The sequence below is a fragment of the Myotis davidii genome, unplaced genomic scaffold (genome assembly GCF_000327345.1).
Source record: "Myotis davidii unplaced genomic scaffold, ASM32734v1 scaffold64, whole genome shotgun sequence".
NCBI classification, from domain to species: Eukaryota; Metazoa; Chordata; class Mammalia; order Chiroptera; family Vespertilionidae; genus Myotis; species Myotis davidii.
Window position 1 is genome coordinate 4,870,824 of NW_006296226.1, and position 15,098 is coordinate 4,885,921.

The window sequence follows — 15,098 nt, forward strand, 5'->3', positions numbered from 1 at the left end:
AATGGAGATGTGGATCATCAGGGAAAGCTTCTGAAAAAGTGACATGTCAGGGAGCGAGACATAGAGATATATGGGTGAAGACAGCTAGAGACAGAAGAAACAACAGGTGAAAGGCACTGAGGTCAGGACACATTTGGTGTGTCTATGGAACAGAAAGAAGGCCAGTGTAGAGAGTGGTAGGCGGTAGTACTGGGGAGATTACACAGAGTCACGTAAGGTCGGGCCTTGTTGGCTGAGATAAGAAGCTTAATCTCATCTTACTGTGGGTGTATTGGAAAGTCATCGGAGAGTTCTGAGCAGGGACAGTGAGTGACCTGATCTGATTTCCTTACAGAAGGTGGCAGTGTCTAACTTGGGGGTTCAAGAATGGAAGCCCAGTTAGGAGGCTCTAACAGTGGTTCCTGTGAGAGATAATGGTGATCTGGGTAGAATGGCAGGAGTGGAGGTGACCGGAAGTGGCCAGGGGAAAGAGAGAGAGAGAGAGACTTTGGAGATGGGGCTGGTAGGATTTATTGATGGATTAGATGTGAGGTTGCAGGTTTTTTATTTTTATTTTTTCTGGGCAATACGGTTGATGACTGATGGTGTTGTTTAATAAGTGGGGGTGGGGATACTGCAGTTTGAGAAGCCATGTTCTTCTACTTGGGTGCATGTGTAAAGAGTCAGGTACCTGGGTATGAAGAAAGATTGAGATTATATGCAGGAAAGTGATTATAATAATGGACAGATGAGATTTCAGGATAAAGAGAGAAACAAGGCCACAATAAGAGATGATGGACAGTGAAAAGAGATAAGACAGCTCCAACTGAGCTGAAGAGATTGTTGGAATGGAAATTCTAGAGTTAGTGATCTAGAAGGATGGGAAGTGGTAGGCAGGGGATGGGATATTTGAGATGAAGATTTTGGAGGAGGTATAGCTTTCCATAATAGTGAGATCTGGGATATAACCAGGGGAGTGGGTGGCAGAGGAGGGGTAAAAAGAAGAACAACTCAATGGAACGGAATGAATGGATCAACATGGATCAAGATGCCATGGGTGTTGTGTTGCAGAACAAGATTGTGGACCAGTGTGAGAGACTGCAGTTACAGAGTGCTGGCATCACCAAGTACATGGCTGAGGTCCTACCAGGGAAGAACCAGAGAGCAGTGGTAGGTAATTCTTCCCTTTCCCCCTCTACTAGGGTAAGACCCCAGCCTTCGGGGCTTGAACCAGTCAAGGTCCCTTCCTAACTTCACTGAGTCATTGTGCTGCAGCACAAACCTGGATGCCCAGGAAGGATGGTTTCTTCTCTCTCTGAGCCTCAGTTTTACCATCTGGGCAGAGTTGCACACTAGTGCAAAGACTGTTTTCAGGGGAAGGGATCGGGGAGGGTAGCATTTTCCTAACATCTAATTATTTTGTGCGCAGCCCCAGAATTAATTATCAGATAACCCAGGGGGCTTGTATGTTGGATATTCTTTATCATCGTCCTGTGCAGTAGGTGGCAGTAACATCCCTATTTACCAGACGGTTAATGGACTGGACCAAGGTCCCACATCCTCCTGCCAGAGCCAGTTCTATGACCTGGATCTTCTGACTCTGCAGCCAGTGCTCCTGCTGCTGCACTGCTGGTCCTTGTGACTCGTTGCCACACCTCCATCTCTCAAGGATGCTTTTCAAGGGCAGGGGCCATGAATTTCTTCCCCCCTCTTATTCCCCCTTAGTAGTGCATGAGAATGGACCATCGGATTTAGTAACATTGAAGATCCTGACAAGAGGAATTTTGTAGAGTGGTGGGGTGAAATCCTGATTGGAGTGCGTTTCAGAGAGCAATTTGGGATAGTTAATACAGGTAACTCTTGAGCGTTGCCCGTAGAAGGGAGCTGACAAATTGGATGATCCTGGAGAGAGATAAGAGATCAATGCAGAGGAGAAACTAAGATGGCGGCAGAGATAAACACCGGGAAGTTAATGCCGCTCACAACAATTGATTAATACCTCAGAGAAACAACACGGACTTCATCCAGAACCACAGGAAGCCTGGCTGACTGTAAACTCTACAACTAGAAGGAAGGAAAGGCACACTGAGACCCGCAGAAGCTGCAGGAGAGAAGCGCAGAGGTACGGGGCTCTCGCGGGGCTCGCGCGCGGAAAGGGGCCGGCACCTGAGGACGCGGCTGTCCTTTTGAATCCGGAGGGAGTCACAAGCCCCCGACGGCTCTGAACTCCGGTTCCGGGAAGTCTCTGGGGACCCGGGACTCAAGCGGGGAGAAACTGGACGGTCTGGCAGCAGGCGATCTTGGGGGCTGCTTTCCCTCAGAGGTGCTTGCAGCCCTCACCAGGACACTGAGACGCGCGTATCCTTAGGGCAGGTCTGCGGCTCCGCCATAGTCGCTTGCTCCACCGGCGGATTCCCTGAGACCCCGCCCACCCAGGCTGCCGCAGAGGCCTTTGCATATGAATGTCCCGGCCATTTGCAACCTGTAATTACCTCACTCGTTTCAGAGAGCAATTTGGGATAGTTAATACAGGTAACTCTTGAGCGTTGCCCGTAGAAGGGAGCTGACAAATTGGATGATCCTGGAGAGAGATAAGAGATCAATGCAGTTTTTTGTTTATTTTCTTTTTAAGATGGGAGAAGTTACTTTATGTGTGTATGCTGATGGAAATTTCCCAGTAGAAAGGGGAAAATTAATGATGCAAGAGAAAGAGGAAATTTGGGTATAGCAAAGGGGGGTGGGATCTAGTAAGCAAGTGGAAAGGTTGGTTGTAGGTAAAAGCATGGGCAGTTCATTCACAGAAACAGAGAAGGCAGAGTGAGCACAGGTGCAGGTAGATGGGTAGGTGATGGGCAGACCTTGTGGAAGCTCTCTTCTGATTGCTTCTATTTTCCATTACTTACCACCTTCCCTGTAGGCTCTTAAAGATGCCATTTGTCAGTTTATAGATATGTTTTGTTCTCCATCATCTGTTTATATGGTAATACATTAATAGAGTTTCTAACACTAAGCCATCCTTGAATTCCGGGGGAAAACCAACGTAACTTGATCATTATATATATATTTTTTTAACTTTTAATTTTGAGATCACTATAGATTCACATACAACATTAACATCTTTCCTAACTGTGGTAGAATATCATAATCTGGAAATTGACATTAATACAGCTCACTTTTTCAGATTTTACCAGTTTTACACCAATTCATTTCTGTGTGTGACTTTAATTCTGTGCAGTTGTATCACATCGATAGATTCATGTGACTTCCACCACAACTGAGATACAGAACAGTTCCATCATAAGGATCCCTTAGTATAGCTTTCTAAAAAGCATTTTTGCATCTATGCTCAGGAGTGAGACTAGTCTATGAGTTTCATTTCTTATATAGTCCTTATCAGATTTTGTTATCGAGATTATACAATCCTTATTCAATGGGTTGGGAAACAGAACTCTCCATTTTCACTGGAGGAGCTTATATAAGATTGGAATTATCTGTGCCTTGAATGTTTGGTGACACCCTCTGTAAAACTATCAGGGCCTGGTGGTATTTTGTTGGTAGATTTTTAACTACTGATTCATTTTCCATCATAACTACAGGCTTTTTCCTGTTCTGTTTTCTTTTTCTCTGGTTTTAGTAAATTCTTTCTGGAAAAATTATCCACTTTCTCTGTTACTGAATTTAAATGCATAAAGTTATTCTTAATATTGATCAAGTTATCACAGGTTTGTCTATCATCTTAGTCTTCAAAGAACCAACTTTTAGTATTTTAATTCTCTCTTTTATCTCTTTTAAAAAAATATATTGCCCAGCTGGCGTGGCTCAGTGGTTGAGTGTTAACCTATAAACCAGGAGGTCAGGGATCGATTCCTGGTCAAGGCACGTGCCCAGGTTTCGGGCTCAATCCTCAGTTGGGGGTGTGCAGGAGGCAGCCGATCAATGATTATCTCTCATCATTGATGTTTCTGTCTCTCTCTCCCTCTCCCTTCCTTTCTGAAATCAATACAAATATATAAAAAATAAAAATATTATATCCTTCTATCTTTATAATTTTTCTATCTATTTATTTATTTATTTTAAAATATATTTTTATTGATTTCAGAGAGGATGGGATAGGGAGGGAGAGATAGAAACATCAATGGTGAGAAAAATGTCTCCCACTGGGGATTGAGCCCGCAACCAGGAATCAAACCAGGAGCATGTTCCCTGACCAGGAATCGAACCGTGACCTCCTGGTTCATAGGTCGATGCTCAACCTCTGAGCCATACCAGCCAGGCTATAATTTTTTTCTTTTAAAATGTTTTTTTTTTACATACTTTGTTTTTTTAACTTACTGAGTTGAACAGTCTATCATTTTAGTTTTTCTTATTTCTCAAGGTGAGCATTTAAACCTTTTAGGTGTTGATATAGGTACCTCCCACAAACTTGGTGTTGTACTTGCATTCAGCTACAAGTATTTTTATTTTTATTTTTAAAATATATTTTATTGATTTTTTACAGAGAGGAGGGGAGAGGGATAGAGAGTTAGAAACATCAATGAGAGAGAAACATCAATCAGCTGCCTCCTGTACACACCCTACTGGGGATGTGCCCGCAACCAAGGTACATGCCCTTGACTGGAATTAAACCTGGGACCCTTCAGTCTGCAAGCTGATGCTGTATTCACTGAGCCAAACCTGTTAGGGCCAGTTACAAGTATTTTTAAATTTCCACTATGATTTGTTCTTTCACTATGAGTTATTAGAAATAGGTTTTTAAATATCCAAGTGTATGGTTTTACTCTTTAAATTATCATCATTCGTTTTTTTTCTTTCTTTTTTTTTTATCTTTACTAATTTCTAACTTAACTGCATTGTAATCTGTATGATATCAATTGTTTGAAATTTGTTGGGACTTACTTCATGCCTAAAACATTATCAGTTTATTTATTTATCTATTTTTAAAATATATTTTATTGATTTTTCACAGAAAGGAAGGGAGAGAGATATAGAGCTAGAAACATCGATCAGCTGCCTCCTGCACATCTCCCACTAGGGATGTGCCCGCAACCCAGGTACATGCCCTTGACCGGAATCGAACCTGGGACCTTTCAGTCTGCAAGCCGACGCTCTATCCACTGAGCCAAACCGGTTTCAGCCAAAACATTATCAGTTTAGGAGAGCATTTCATATTCACTTGAAAAAATATATAGGGTTCTATATATGTCTACAAATTAAGTTTATTAATTGGGTCAAATCTTCTCTGTACTTACTAGTTTTTTTATCTGTCAGATTTATTGATTACTGGCAAAGGGCATTTATTTACATTTTCATATCATGCTGTGGACTTGTCTAGTTTTCTTTATGATTCTGTCAACTATTCCTTTTATATTAAATGTATACAATTTAGATTGGTTATATATTCTTAGTAAACTGTTCCTTTATCACTTTATAGTGACCTTGTATGCCCTTGTATGATGGTTTCGATGAGTATAAAATTCTAAAGCAAATCACAAGCCCAACCCTAGGCAATGAGTCCTCAGCTCCTGATTACACTGGCTTCCAGTTTCCTTTCTTCTTTTGGACTCCAGGTTATTTCCTTTAATTAGCTGCCAAAGGAGCTACACTTTGGGTTATTTTTCCAGCATTTCTGTGTTCAGGAGGGTTATTTTCGTTTACCCTGTCATATCTTCGGAAAGGGAAGCTTTTTTCCTGTGCTATTCATTTCTGGGAATGACTCAAGAAGGGTGTTGAAATTGATTGCCACCTTCTACTCAAGGAGTATCTGATGTCTCCTGGGTCAGGGTCTGTTCTTGACCCTGATCACACCGTGTAAACACAGCTGCAGCAACTTAGGGCACTGTGGGCATCAGAGTGGGACAAAGAGAAGAGCAATAGCTGATGTTACTGAGCACTCACGTGCCAGCTTTGTTCTATTAGTTTTAAATGTATTAACTCATTTAATCCTCACAGTAGCCTTAGGAGGTATCATCTTCAGTTGAAAACTGAGGCATAGGGATGATAAATAATGTGATTAAAGTTCCACATATAATAAGTGCAACAGCTAAGATTTAAACTTCGGAACTGCCTCCAAAACCCAATTTCCCAACCCCTATGTCGCATTGCCTTATGAGAACACGGAGGGCTCTGAGCTCCAAGATTCACTGGACTGTACACTGAGCCCCTCCCTTTTTCCCACTGGGCATATTATGGGCCTCAGTTTCTTCTGTTCAACAGGGATAATTGTCGTCTGCACTGTACAAAGCAGGTCTTCAGGGACAGGACACCGGAAGCTATTGGCTATCTCTGACCTTGGCATGAAGGAGACTGTTCTCCTCTCACTTCATGCAACAGGTACCTTGGGTAGGACTCATTCCCAGATGGCACTGGTGTAGGGGGCTATTGTTGGACTGAAAGTCAAGAGAACTGGGTTCTAGTCCCAGCTCTGTCACTGACTCAGCATGTGAGTGCTATCAAGAGATTTTTGACTAAGTTGGGAACAAATTTCTTAGCAGTCATTCAGTAAATATTTAAGTGCCTACTATGTGGCAGGCACTGTACTAGTTACTAGGAGACACACATTAACTTTATTGGCTGAGAACTGATTTCAGGCCTCCTGTGTGGCAGGAAAGAATTCTACCATGGAAGCAGTTGGAATGGACAGTTAGGGAATAATAAGGCTTTTGTTATCAAACATCGTCAAAAATATCAACTGGACCACTGTTGGTACAGATCCTGTTGATGGGAATGACTTTGTAGGCCCTTCTGTTCTGCAGTTCTGTGATCTCTGACCTTGATCCCTTGGCCTTGGTATTCCCATCTGTGAAATAAGCAGGTGACTCTAGTTGATCTCTAGGCCCTGCCCACCTCTTCCATTCTGGGAACCTGGTTCTGTGAGATATAGCCTGGATGTCTGGATTTCACATTTCTTTACCATAGTTGGGAACTCTTAGGGCTGGGATGGCTTAAGTAAGCACTGTTACTGCCACTACAGTGCCCATGACAGACATTGCTGATCAATTTCGGTACCCCTTTGGGCTGTGCCCAAATCCTCCTAAGCTTTTTTTTTTTTTAAATATATTTTTTATTGATTTCAGAGGTGAAGGGAGAGGGAGAGAAAGATAGAAACATCAATGATGAGAGAGAATCAGCTGCCTCCTGCACGCCCTCTACTGGGGATCGAGCCCACAACCTGGGCATGTGCCCTTGACTGGACTTGAACCCAGAACCCTTCAGTCCGCAGGCTGACGCTCTAGCCACTGAGCCAAATCTGCTAGGGCGAAACCCTCCTAATCTTGACTGGGGCTTTGCCAGGATCTGACTCTGTTTTTCATCCCTCGCTAGAGCATGGCCAGCGCAGCGCGGGAACTGGTCATCCAGCGGCTGGGTCTGGTGAGGAGTCTGTGTGAGACTGAGGAGCAGCGGTTGCTGGAACAGGTGCATGGCGAAGAGGAGCGGGCCCACCAGAGCATCCTGACGCAGCGAGTACACTGGGCTGAGGCTTTGCAGAAGCTCGACACCATCCGCACCAGCCTGGTGGACATGCTCACCCATACGGATGACCTCCAGCTGATTGTAAGTCAGGCGAGGTTTGAGGGCATGTCTCTCCAAAAAGTCTGAAAACTTCGAGAATGTTTATTGGTTGGAGGTGGGTGGATAATGATAATTTGAAGCAGGGATGAGTCAGGGGAATAAAATTATATAGATTTTTAGAAATATATTTTTATTGATTCCAGGGAGGGAGAGAGAGATAGAAACATGAGATATATGTATTTTTTGCACCTGGTCACTATTCTTTGAATAGTGAGCAAAATTCATTGAGTGCCTACTATGTGCTAAGCATTGTGCTGTGGGGTGGAGTTGCAGTATACAGCTGTCAGTGACTCACAGCCTTATGGACGAGACAAATACAGAAACTGATAATTAGGATATGGAGGATGTGTGCTGTGGTAGATGACATTCCTGGGAGCGAGGGACCCCACAAGCCAAACTCGAGGGGGTCACGGAAGGCTTCCTGGATGAAGTGACTTAGAAGCTGATGCCTGAAAGATAAGAGTTGCAACTATGTTAAAGGACATGGGAGGTGGAGAGATAACTCCATATCTGAAGAATTGATAAGGAGTCCAATATGAAAATATACAGCTCATCTTTAATCCTACCATCTAGAAATCACTATGATTAATATTTTGGCACCTATCCTTTCAAAGTATTTTATATAGATATGCAGATATCTGCAGTTTTAAGGGACATTGTGACATCTGAATAAATATGCCAAGCAGAGAAATGAGAATGTAGAACAACTGAGCTGTCTGTACCACTGCAGTTCAAGTAGGACAGCTTCCATGAGTGCCCTAGATTGTGCATTCATTTAGTCACACAGCTTTCACGGACAGAGCACGTTCTGTCCGAAACGCTGGGACAGTCACAGTAGAAGATTCAGAAAAGGGTCCCAGCCATCTAGTGGCTGACAGTCTTGATGGGGGACGAAGTGTTGGGTAAATATGCACCTGTCCTGAAGTGTAAGTGCAGGAAACTCAGGACACCATGGGGCACAGGGGGCAGAGTGATTCATTCTGAGTGGGGGGTGGGGAGGTATGCGAGGAACCCATGCAGCTTTGTGCCTTGTCTTAGAGAAGGAGTAGAATTTTTTATCCTAGGGTCTCTGTCTCCGCGGAGCCCTCCACGCCCGTTAAATCTATTCAGATCTTGACTGCCTGCTGGGTTTCTGGTGCCAAGCCTGATTCTGTTTTCTTTTCTCACAGCAGAAGGAGCAGGAGATTTTTGAGAGGTGAGTATGGTCCCTGATTTGCTTGGGCAGTCATGGAAACCGTGGCCTTCGGGCCTCTAAATAGTTCACTGCATTCAGGCTCCGCTGCTCCTGGGGGGGAAAGCCCAGGGTGTGCAGCTGTGAGTGGCTTCTCTGGCGCCAGGCTCGATGGATGGGGCCTTCCTGCTCCTCGCTTGGAGACCTGCTTTAGACACATGTGTAAGGGAGTGAGATAATCACTTATTAACCAGAGGCTTGCCACAGTCTAACATCATCCCATTAAAAACTGTACTGTCCCCCTGTTGGAGGGTTTTACCAGCCCATCTCCAGATGCGAATGCTGAGGCTCAAAGAGGGGAAGGGACTTGCCCAAGCCCCAGAGCTGGGACTGGGACCCACACCTGACACCTGTCTCAGGACTGTCTCCTCAAATTTGCATGTGAAGTAGGCAATATGAAAAGAATTTCACCAGGCCCTACCTAGGTCCCAAAAGGCTGGGAACCAAGAGTCTGAGGAGTGGCGAAAAGGATGTAAATTGCCAGGCAAGGAAATTAAATTCTTAATCAGTGCAAGATTTCAGAGCTGTACTTGAGGAGCACAGCCCATTATTCTTATCTATTTTTGTATTTAAGTTCAATAGCAATACATATGTATGATAGAAAGAAAAAAAATCCACCAATATAAAACTATTCAAATTAAAAATGAGTCATCTCTTCCCAACCCCATTCTCTAGAGGTGATCAGTTTTAACAGTTAGTTGTATGTCTTTGGGACTTTCCTATATATAATCATAGGAGAATTTTTGCCTCCTTAAAAAAATATTTTTTTAAACACAGATGGGATCATTTTTATAATTGCTGTTCTATAATTTATCAGGCTAATTTGGGATCTTTCCATGTGAATACATGTAGACTTCACTTTTCGGAAAGTCTGTGAAGTATTCCACAGTATGGATGCACCACATTCATCTTACTGTCTCCTTTTACTTTTTTAAATATACATTTTTATTAAGTATATTTTCAGAGAGAGAAAAGGAGAGGGAGAGATAGAAACATCAATGATGAGAGAGAATCATTGATCAGCTGCCTCCTGCACGCCCCACATTGGGGATCGAGTCTGCAACCCAGGCATGTGCCCTGACTGGGTATCAAACTGTAACCTCCTGGTTCATAGGTTGACACTCAACCACTGAGCCACACCGGCCAGGTTTCTGTCTCCTTTTCATGTGTATTTGGCTTGTTCCTACTTTTCCCCTCCTGTAATCTTCCCACCTTTCTGCTGGTCTTCTCTTTTTTCTCTATTTTTATCATCTTCCTCTAATACAGTCAGTCTGTGTGCAATATCAAGTTGATGTGATTTTTTTAAAATAAATTTTATTGATTTTTTTACAGAGAGGAAGGGAGAGAGAGAGTTAGACACATCGATGAGAGAGAAACATCCATCAGCTGCCTTCTGCACATCTACTACTGGGGATGTGCCTGCAACCCAGGTACGTGCCCTTGACCGGAATCGAACCTGGGACCTTTCAGTCCGTAGGCCGACGCTCTATCCACTGAGCCAAACCAGTTTCGGCAATTTTTGAAAAAAATTTTGATCATCAAATTTTTTGTTTTGAATATTTTTAACTCAGAAAAGTTAGAAAAAGTATTACTTGCCCTAACCGGTTTGGCTCAGTGGATAGAACGTCGGCCTGCGGACTGAGGGGTCCCAGGTTCGATTCCGGTCAAGGGCATGTACCTTGGTTGCGAGCACATCCCTAGTGGGGGGACGTGCATGAGGCAGCTGATTGATCTCTCTCATCCATGTTTCTGACTCTCTATCCCTCTCCCTTCTTCTCTGTAAAAAATCAATAAAATATATTCAAAAAAATAAATTAAAAAAAAAGAAAAAGTATTACAATGACCTTTGCCTAGAAATACTAATTGTGTTAACATTTTGCCATGTTTGCTCTTTCTCACTCTCTCTTTTTTCCTATCTATCAAGATGATTGCTCCTCTGTACTAGCATAGTATCTTTTAAAAAAAATTATAGCCTGGCCAGTGTGTCTCAGTGGTTGAGCATCGACCTAAGCACCAGGAGGTTACAGCTTGATTCTCGGTCAAGGCACACATGACTGGGTTGTGGGCTCGATCTCCAGTAGGGGGCGTGCAGGAGGCAGCTGATCAATGATTCTCATCATTGATGTTTCTTTTTCTCCCTCTCCCTTTCTCTCTGAAATCAATAAAAATAGATTTTAAAAAAACACCTTTTTTTCTCAACTATTTGAGAGTAAGTTGTAGAAAATATTTTATTCCTAAATACTTCAGCATTTATCTCCTAAGAACAAAGACATTCTCTTACATAACCACAGTATAATTATCAAGTTCAGAAATTTAATGATGATATAATACTATAATCTAATATACAGTCTATATCCAAATCTACAGCCAATTGTACCAAAAAAGTTCTTAACAGTGTTTAGTGGTTTCTTTTTGTTGTTGTTGTTGTTTTCCTGGTCCATCTCTTAGCTTTTAATCTGGAATTGTTCCTTCACTTTTTAAAAAAAGAAAAACATTTTTAATGAGTCTAGGACAGTTGTTTTGTAGAACATTCCTCAATTTGAGTTCATCTGATGTTACCTCATGATTGGGTTCAGGTTATGCATTTTTGGCAAGAATATCTCATAAGTGATGTGTTCTCAGTCTGTCAAGTCAGAGGGCACGTGATGTCACTTTGTCCCTTATCAGGAATGTCAATTTTGATCACATGGATAAAATGGTGTCTATCAGGTTTCTTCATTATAAAGTTATGTCTTTACTTTTGTAATGAATAAGCAACGTGAGGAGGTGCATTTTGTATAAATAACCTCTTTACCTTCAAACTTCATCCCATAATTTTAGTCTCCATTGATGCTAAATTCCTGAATTATTCACTTATTTATTTGCTTGTTCATTCATTTATTTAGTATAAATATAGACTTGCAAATTCTTTTTTTTATTCAGTGTATTATAATCTGATACTACTACTACTATTACTAATTTTGATCTTCAAACTGTCCTAGATTTGGCCAGTTTTAGTCCCTGGGGGCTGGATCCTGGATCCTTTTGACAAGTCCCCATTATTCTTTTCTAAAAAATTAAACATATTTTTATTGATTTCAAAGAGGAAGAGAGAAATAGAAACATCAATAATGAGAGAGAATCATTGATCAGCTGCCTACTGCATGCCCCACACTGGGGACCAAGCCCACAACCCGGGCATGTGCCCTGACCGGGAATCGGATCATGACCTCCTGGTTCATAGGTGGACACAACTACTGAGTCACGCCGGCTGGGCCCCATCATTCTTTAAATACTTTCTTGTGTTCCAGCACAACATAATGGCCCGGGCTCACCTTGTTCTTTTCCTGCCTCAGCCCTGGAGCCAGCTATTTCTCCAGGGACTCTTGGTTCCTTGTAGTGGGGAGTGGTATTTAAAAACTGAGATCTGGGCAGTAGATGTGCCTTGCTGCCGATGCATCATTGCTTCCAGGCCTTCTCAGTAGACAACAGACAGAGCTGGGAAGTGTGAGTGTTTTTTTCATTCATGAGATTGTATTACAACTTCTAATTCCAAGGGAACACTACAGCATTTTTCCTTTGATTTCTCCCATTCTACGTTTATATCTTTCTTTTTTCACAGTGAGAACCTTGGCACCCCACAACAGCAATATAGTCATTCATTTGTTTGGTTCCTATAATACACATAGAGTTGTTTGAGAATTGCTTAAACAAAATACCACTGACAGCCCTCGCCGGTTTGGGTCAGTGGATAGAGCGTCGGCCTGCGGACTGAGCGGTCCCAGGTTTGATTCTGGTCAAGGGCATATGCCCGGTTGCAGGCTTGATCCCTGGTAGGGGGTGTGCAGGAGGCAGCCGATCAATGAGTCTCTCTCATCATTGATGATTCTCTCTCTCTCCCTTCCTTCCTCTCTGAAATCAATAAAAATATATTTAGGAAAAAAAATACTACTGACAAACCCATTCGTAGAAGTCAAAATTTATTTGCGGTTCCTTGTGCCTTTAGAAAGTACTGTGTTCAAAAGTTGTCAGGCACCTTCTAGCTGGGAACTGACTTGTCTGAGAAATGCCTTTTTTGGATCTGGTTTTGTTTCCACATCCCCGGCTGGGTTCAGCTGCAGCCTGTCACATGGCAGCAGGTCCTGCTGCAGAGACCGGGCCTTCAGATCCCAGCCAGGGCCCTGCTGTGTCCGAACCCCAATTCACTCCCAGGAATTTTCCCTTCCGTACCAGAAGGCACATGGACCAGCTGATTTTCTAGGTTCTGGTGACTATGATTGGCTTCAGATTTGCTCTGGGATGATGGCTTAGCAAAGCTTAGCCATGTAGACACTGGTCCTCTTTCCTCCCCAACTGATGGCTGGGGTCCCTGAAAACCCAGCTTCACTGCTGTGAGAAGAGGCATCAGACCCTCTGTTGTCCTGACCACAAAGACTCTTTGTTACTAGAGCCAGCACTCAGCTTTTCTAGCTCGTTCTTCCCCAGCCAGGATAGTCAGTGACAGTCTTGCCAAGAGCAGGCGTCCATGAGACATGCACCCCCCCCCGCCCCCCTTCATTAATGAGCAGAGCTGGGAGAGTTGGGGCAGAGAGCGTATACTCTCAGAACTGCTGCCTGATCTCAGAGCCACCAGGATTAGAGGCAGTGGGAAGTTCTTCCTCAGAACCCAGTTCAAAAGGCTGCAAATCCCCACTTTGCTCTATTCCCTTTGAGACTTCACTTCTGGTCAAGGAAAGAATGACGTTGAACGGTGCCGGGAGGTAGGACTTGAATCAGATCCCCGTTTTAGCTGAGTGTCTTCTCTGTTCTCTCCTGTCAAGTGGGGAACAAGTACCTCCCAGGTTATACCAAAGATGACGTGAGATTCTGTATAGAAAGGAGCAGGCCCGGAGCCTGGCTGCTTAATAAGTGGCATTTCTCCTTGTTCCCCAATTCCCTCTCCAACCAAACTCAGTCCCCGGCCTTGAGCTGAGGAGAGGTAGTTATTGGGAGCAAAGTGCTGTGAATAATTTATGATTGGGGAAATAACCGATAGTCCCTTCCTGTGTGACCCCACAGGGGTGTTGGCATTTTAAGACCAGAGGAGTTGGCTGTACCAGCTAATCAAACCGAGGGCAGCATGCAACCCAACTGCTGCAGTTGGTTTTGGAGGGAGGTGAAATTTCCTCTGGGCAGGAAGGTGGCGTGGGAAGACTGCTGCACAGAGGTCCAAGGTGCCCAAGTCCTAACTTGGCTCTGCCCAGTACCAGATCCTTGGACGAGTGAGCAGCTTCGTCCACAGAGCAGAATGACTCCAAGTTATGATACTGGCGCCAAGTAGTTACCGCCTTGTCAATCATCTGCCTTGTGTAATTAAGGCTTGGGGGAGCGGAGGGTGCACAGGGGGAATGTCCACCTTCCCTTTGGCTCCAGCCCCCTTAAGGCAGCTCCTGTCTGAGGCTGGCGGCCAATCTTGGTGCCACCCTTGTGGGAAGAGGATTTTCTGCCACCTTCCTTCCCCCCAACCCCCATCACCCTGTGTTGATCCAGATACATTTCCAGAACCTTTCTGAATCTGTTTTATTTTCTTTCTTACAAGGGCTGAGGAAGCAGAGGGCATTTTGGATCCCCAGGAGTCGAAAAAGTTAAACTTTAATGAGACGTGTGCTTGGAGCCCACTTCTGAACCAGCTCTGGGCAACAGCCGCTCTCGGCTCCCTCTCAGGTTAGAAGCTCGAGCCCAGCACCTGTTGGGGCAACTGGGCATCTGTCTGTCTGTCTGTCTGTGATTTGCTGTGGCCAACACTGGGGCCTGGTGCATTCGGGATGGTAGCTTAAACAACCAGTGATACTGGGTGCAGGTTTGCCACTGGAGCCAAGGTTCTGGAAAGGCCTGGGGCACCTGGGCCAGGTCCTGCCCGTTAGCAGACCGACCTGCTCTGTAGTTGGGTCTAGGATAAATCTTGTTCTGGTAAACCACATCCTCCTTATGCCCTGCCCTACTGAGACAGCTCAGTATTATTTCTTGGAAACCTGGTTTCTTTTTAAGAAGAGAGATATTAATTGATGGCGAACTGGGAGCGAGAATTGAGCTTCCTGGATTCATCTCACTTTACAAACATAGACTCAGGCTGACTGTGGACCTGACCTTGTGCTGCATGCTGGGCCCACAGAGGTGAATGTGACACGGTCTCCTGCCTCCAAAATTCCCACTTATAGTGCGGGGGTTCTCAGAGCAGGCTAGAAGTTTCCATTCTCCCAGTTGTGGTAGTTACACAATTCATAGGTTAATTAGTGAATTGACATTTTTCTCAATTTTAACCCTCCCCACCTCCCAATTTCCCATTCCCATTCTCCTTAAA

General features: G+C 43.9%; 1 protein-coding gene across 1 annotated transcript in view; it reads left to right on the forward strand.

The window, feature by feature from the left end:
• The first annotated feature begins 1,027 nt into the window (after positions 1-1,027).
• Positions 1,028-15,098, forward strand: part of BSPRY (B-box and SPRY domain containing) — a 17,324-nt gene continuing 3,253 nt past the window's right edge. Inside the window, 5 exon segments of the mRNA XM_006771234.2 lie at positions 1,028-1,037; positions 1,040-1,149; positions 7,300-7,530; positions 8,718-8,743; positions 14,337-14,461. Of these exon segments, the coding sequence (XP_006771297.2) occupies positions 1,028-1,037; positions 1,040-1,149; positions 7,300-7,530; positions 8,718-8,743; positions 14,337-14,461 (502 nt within the window).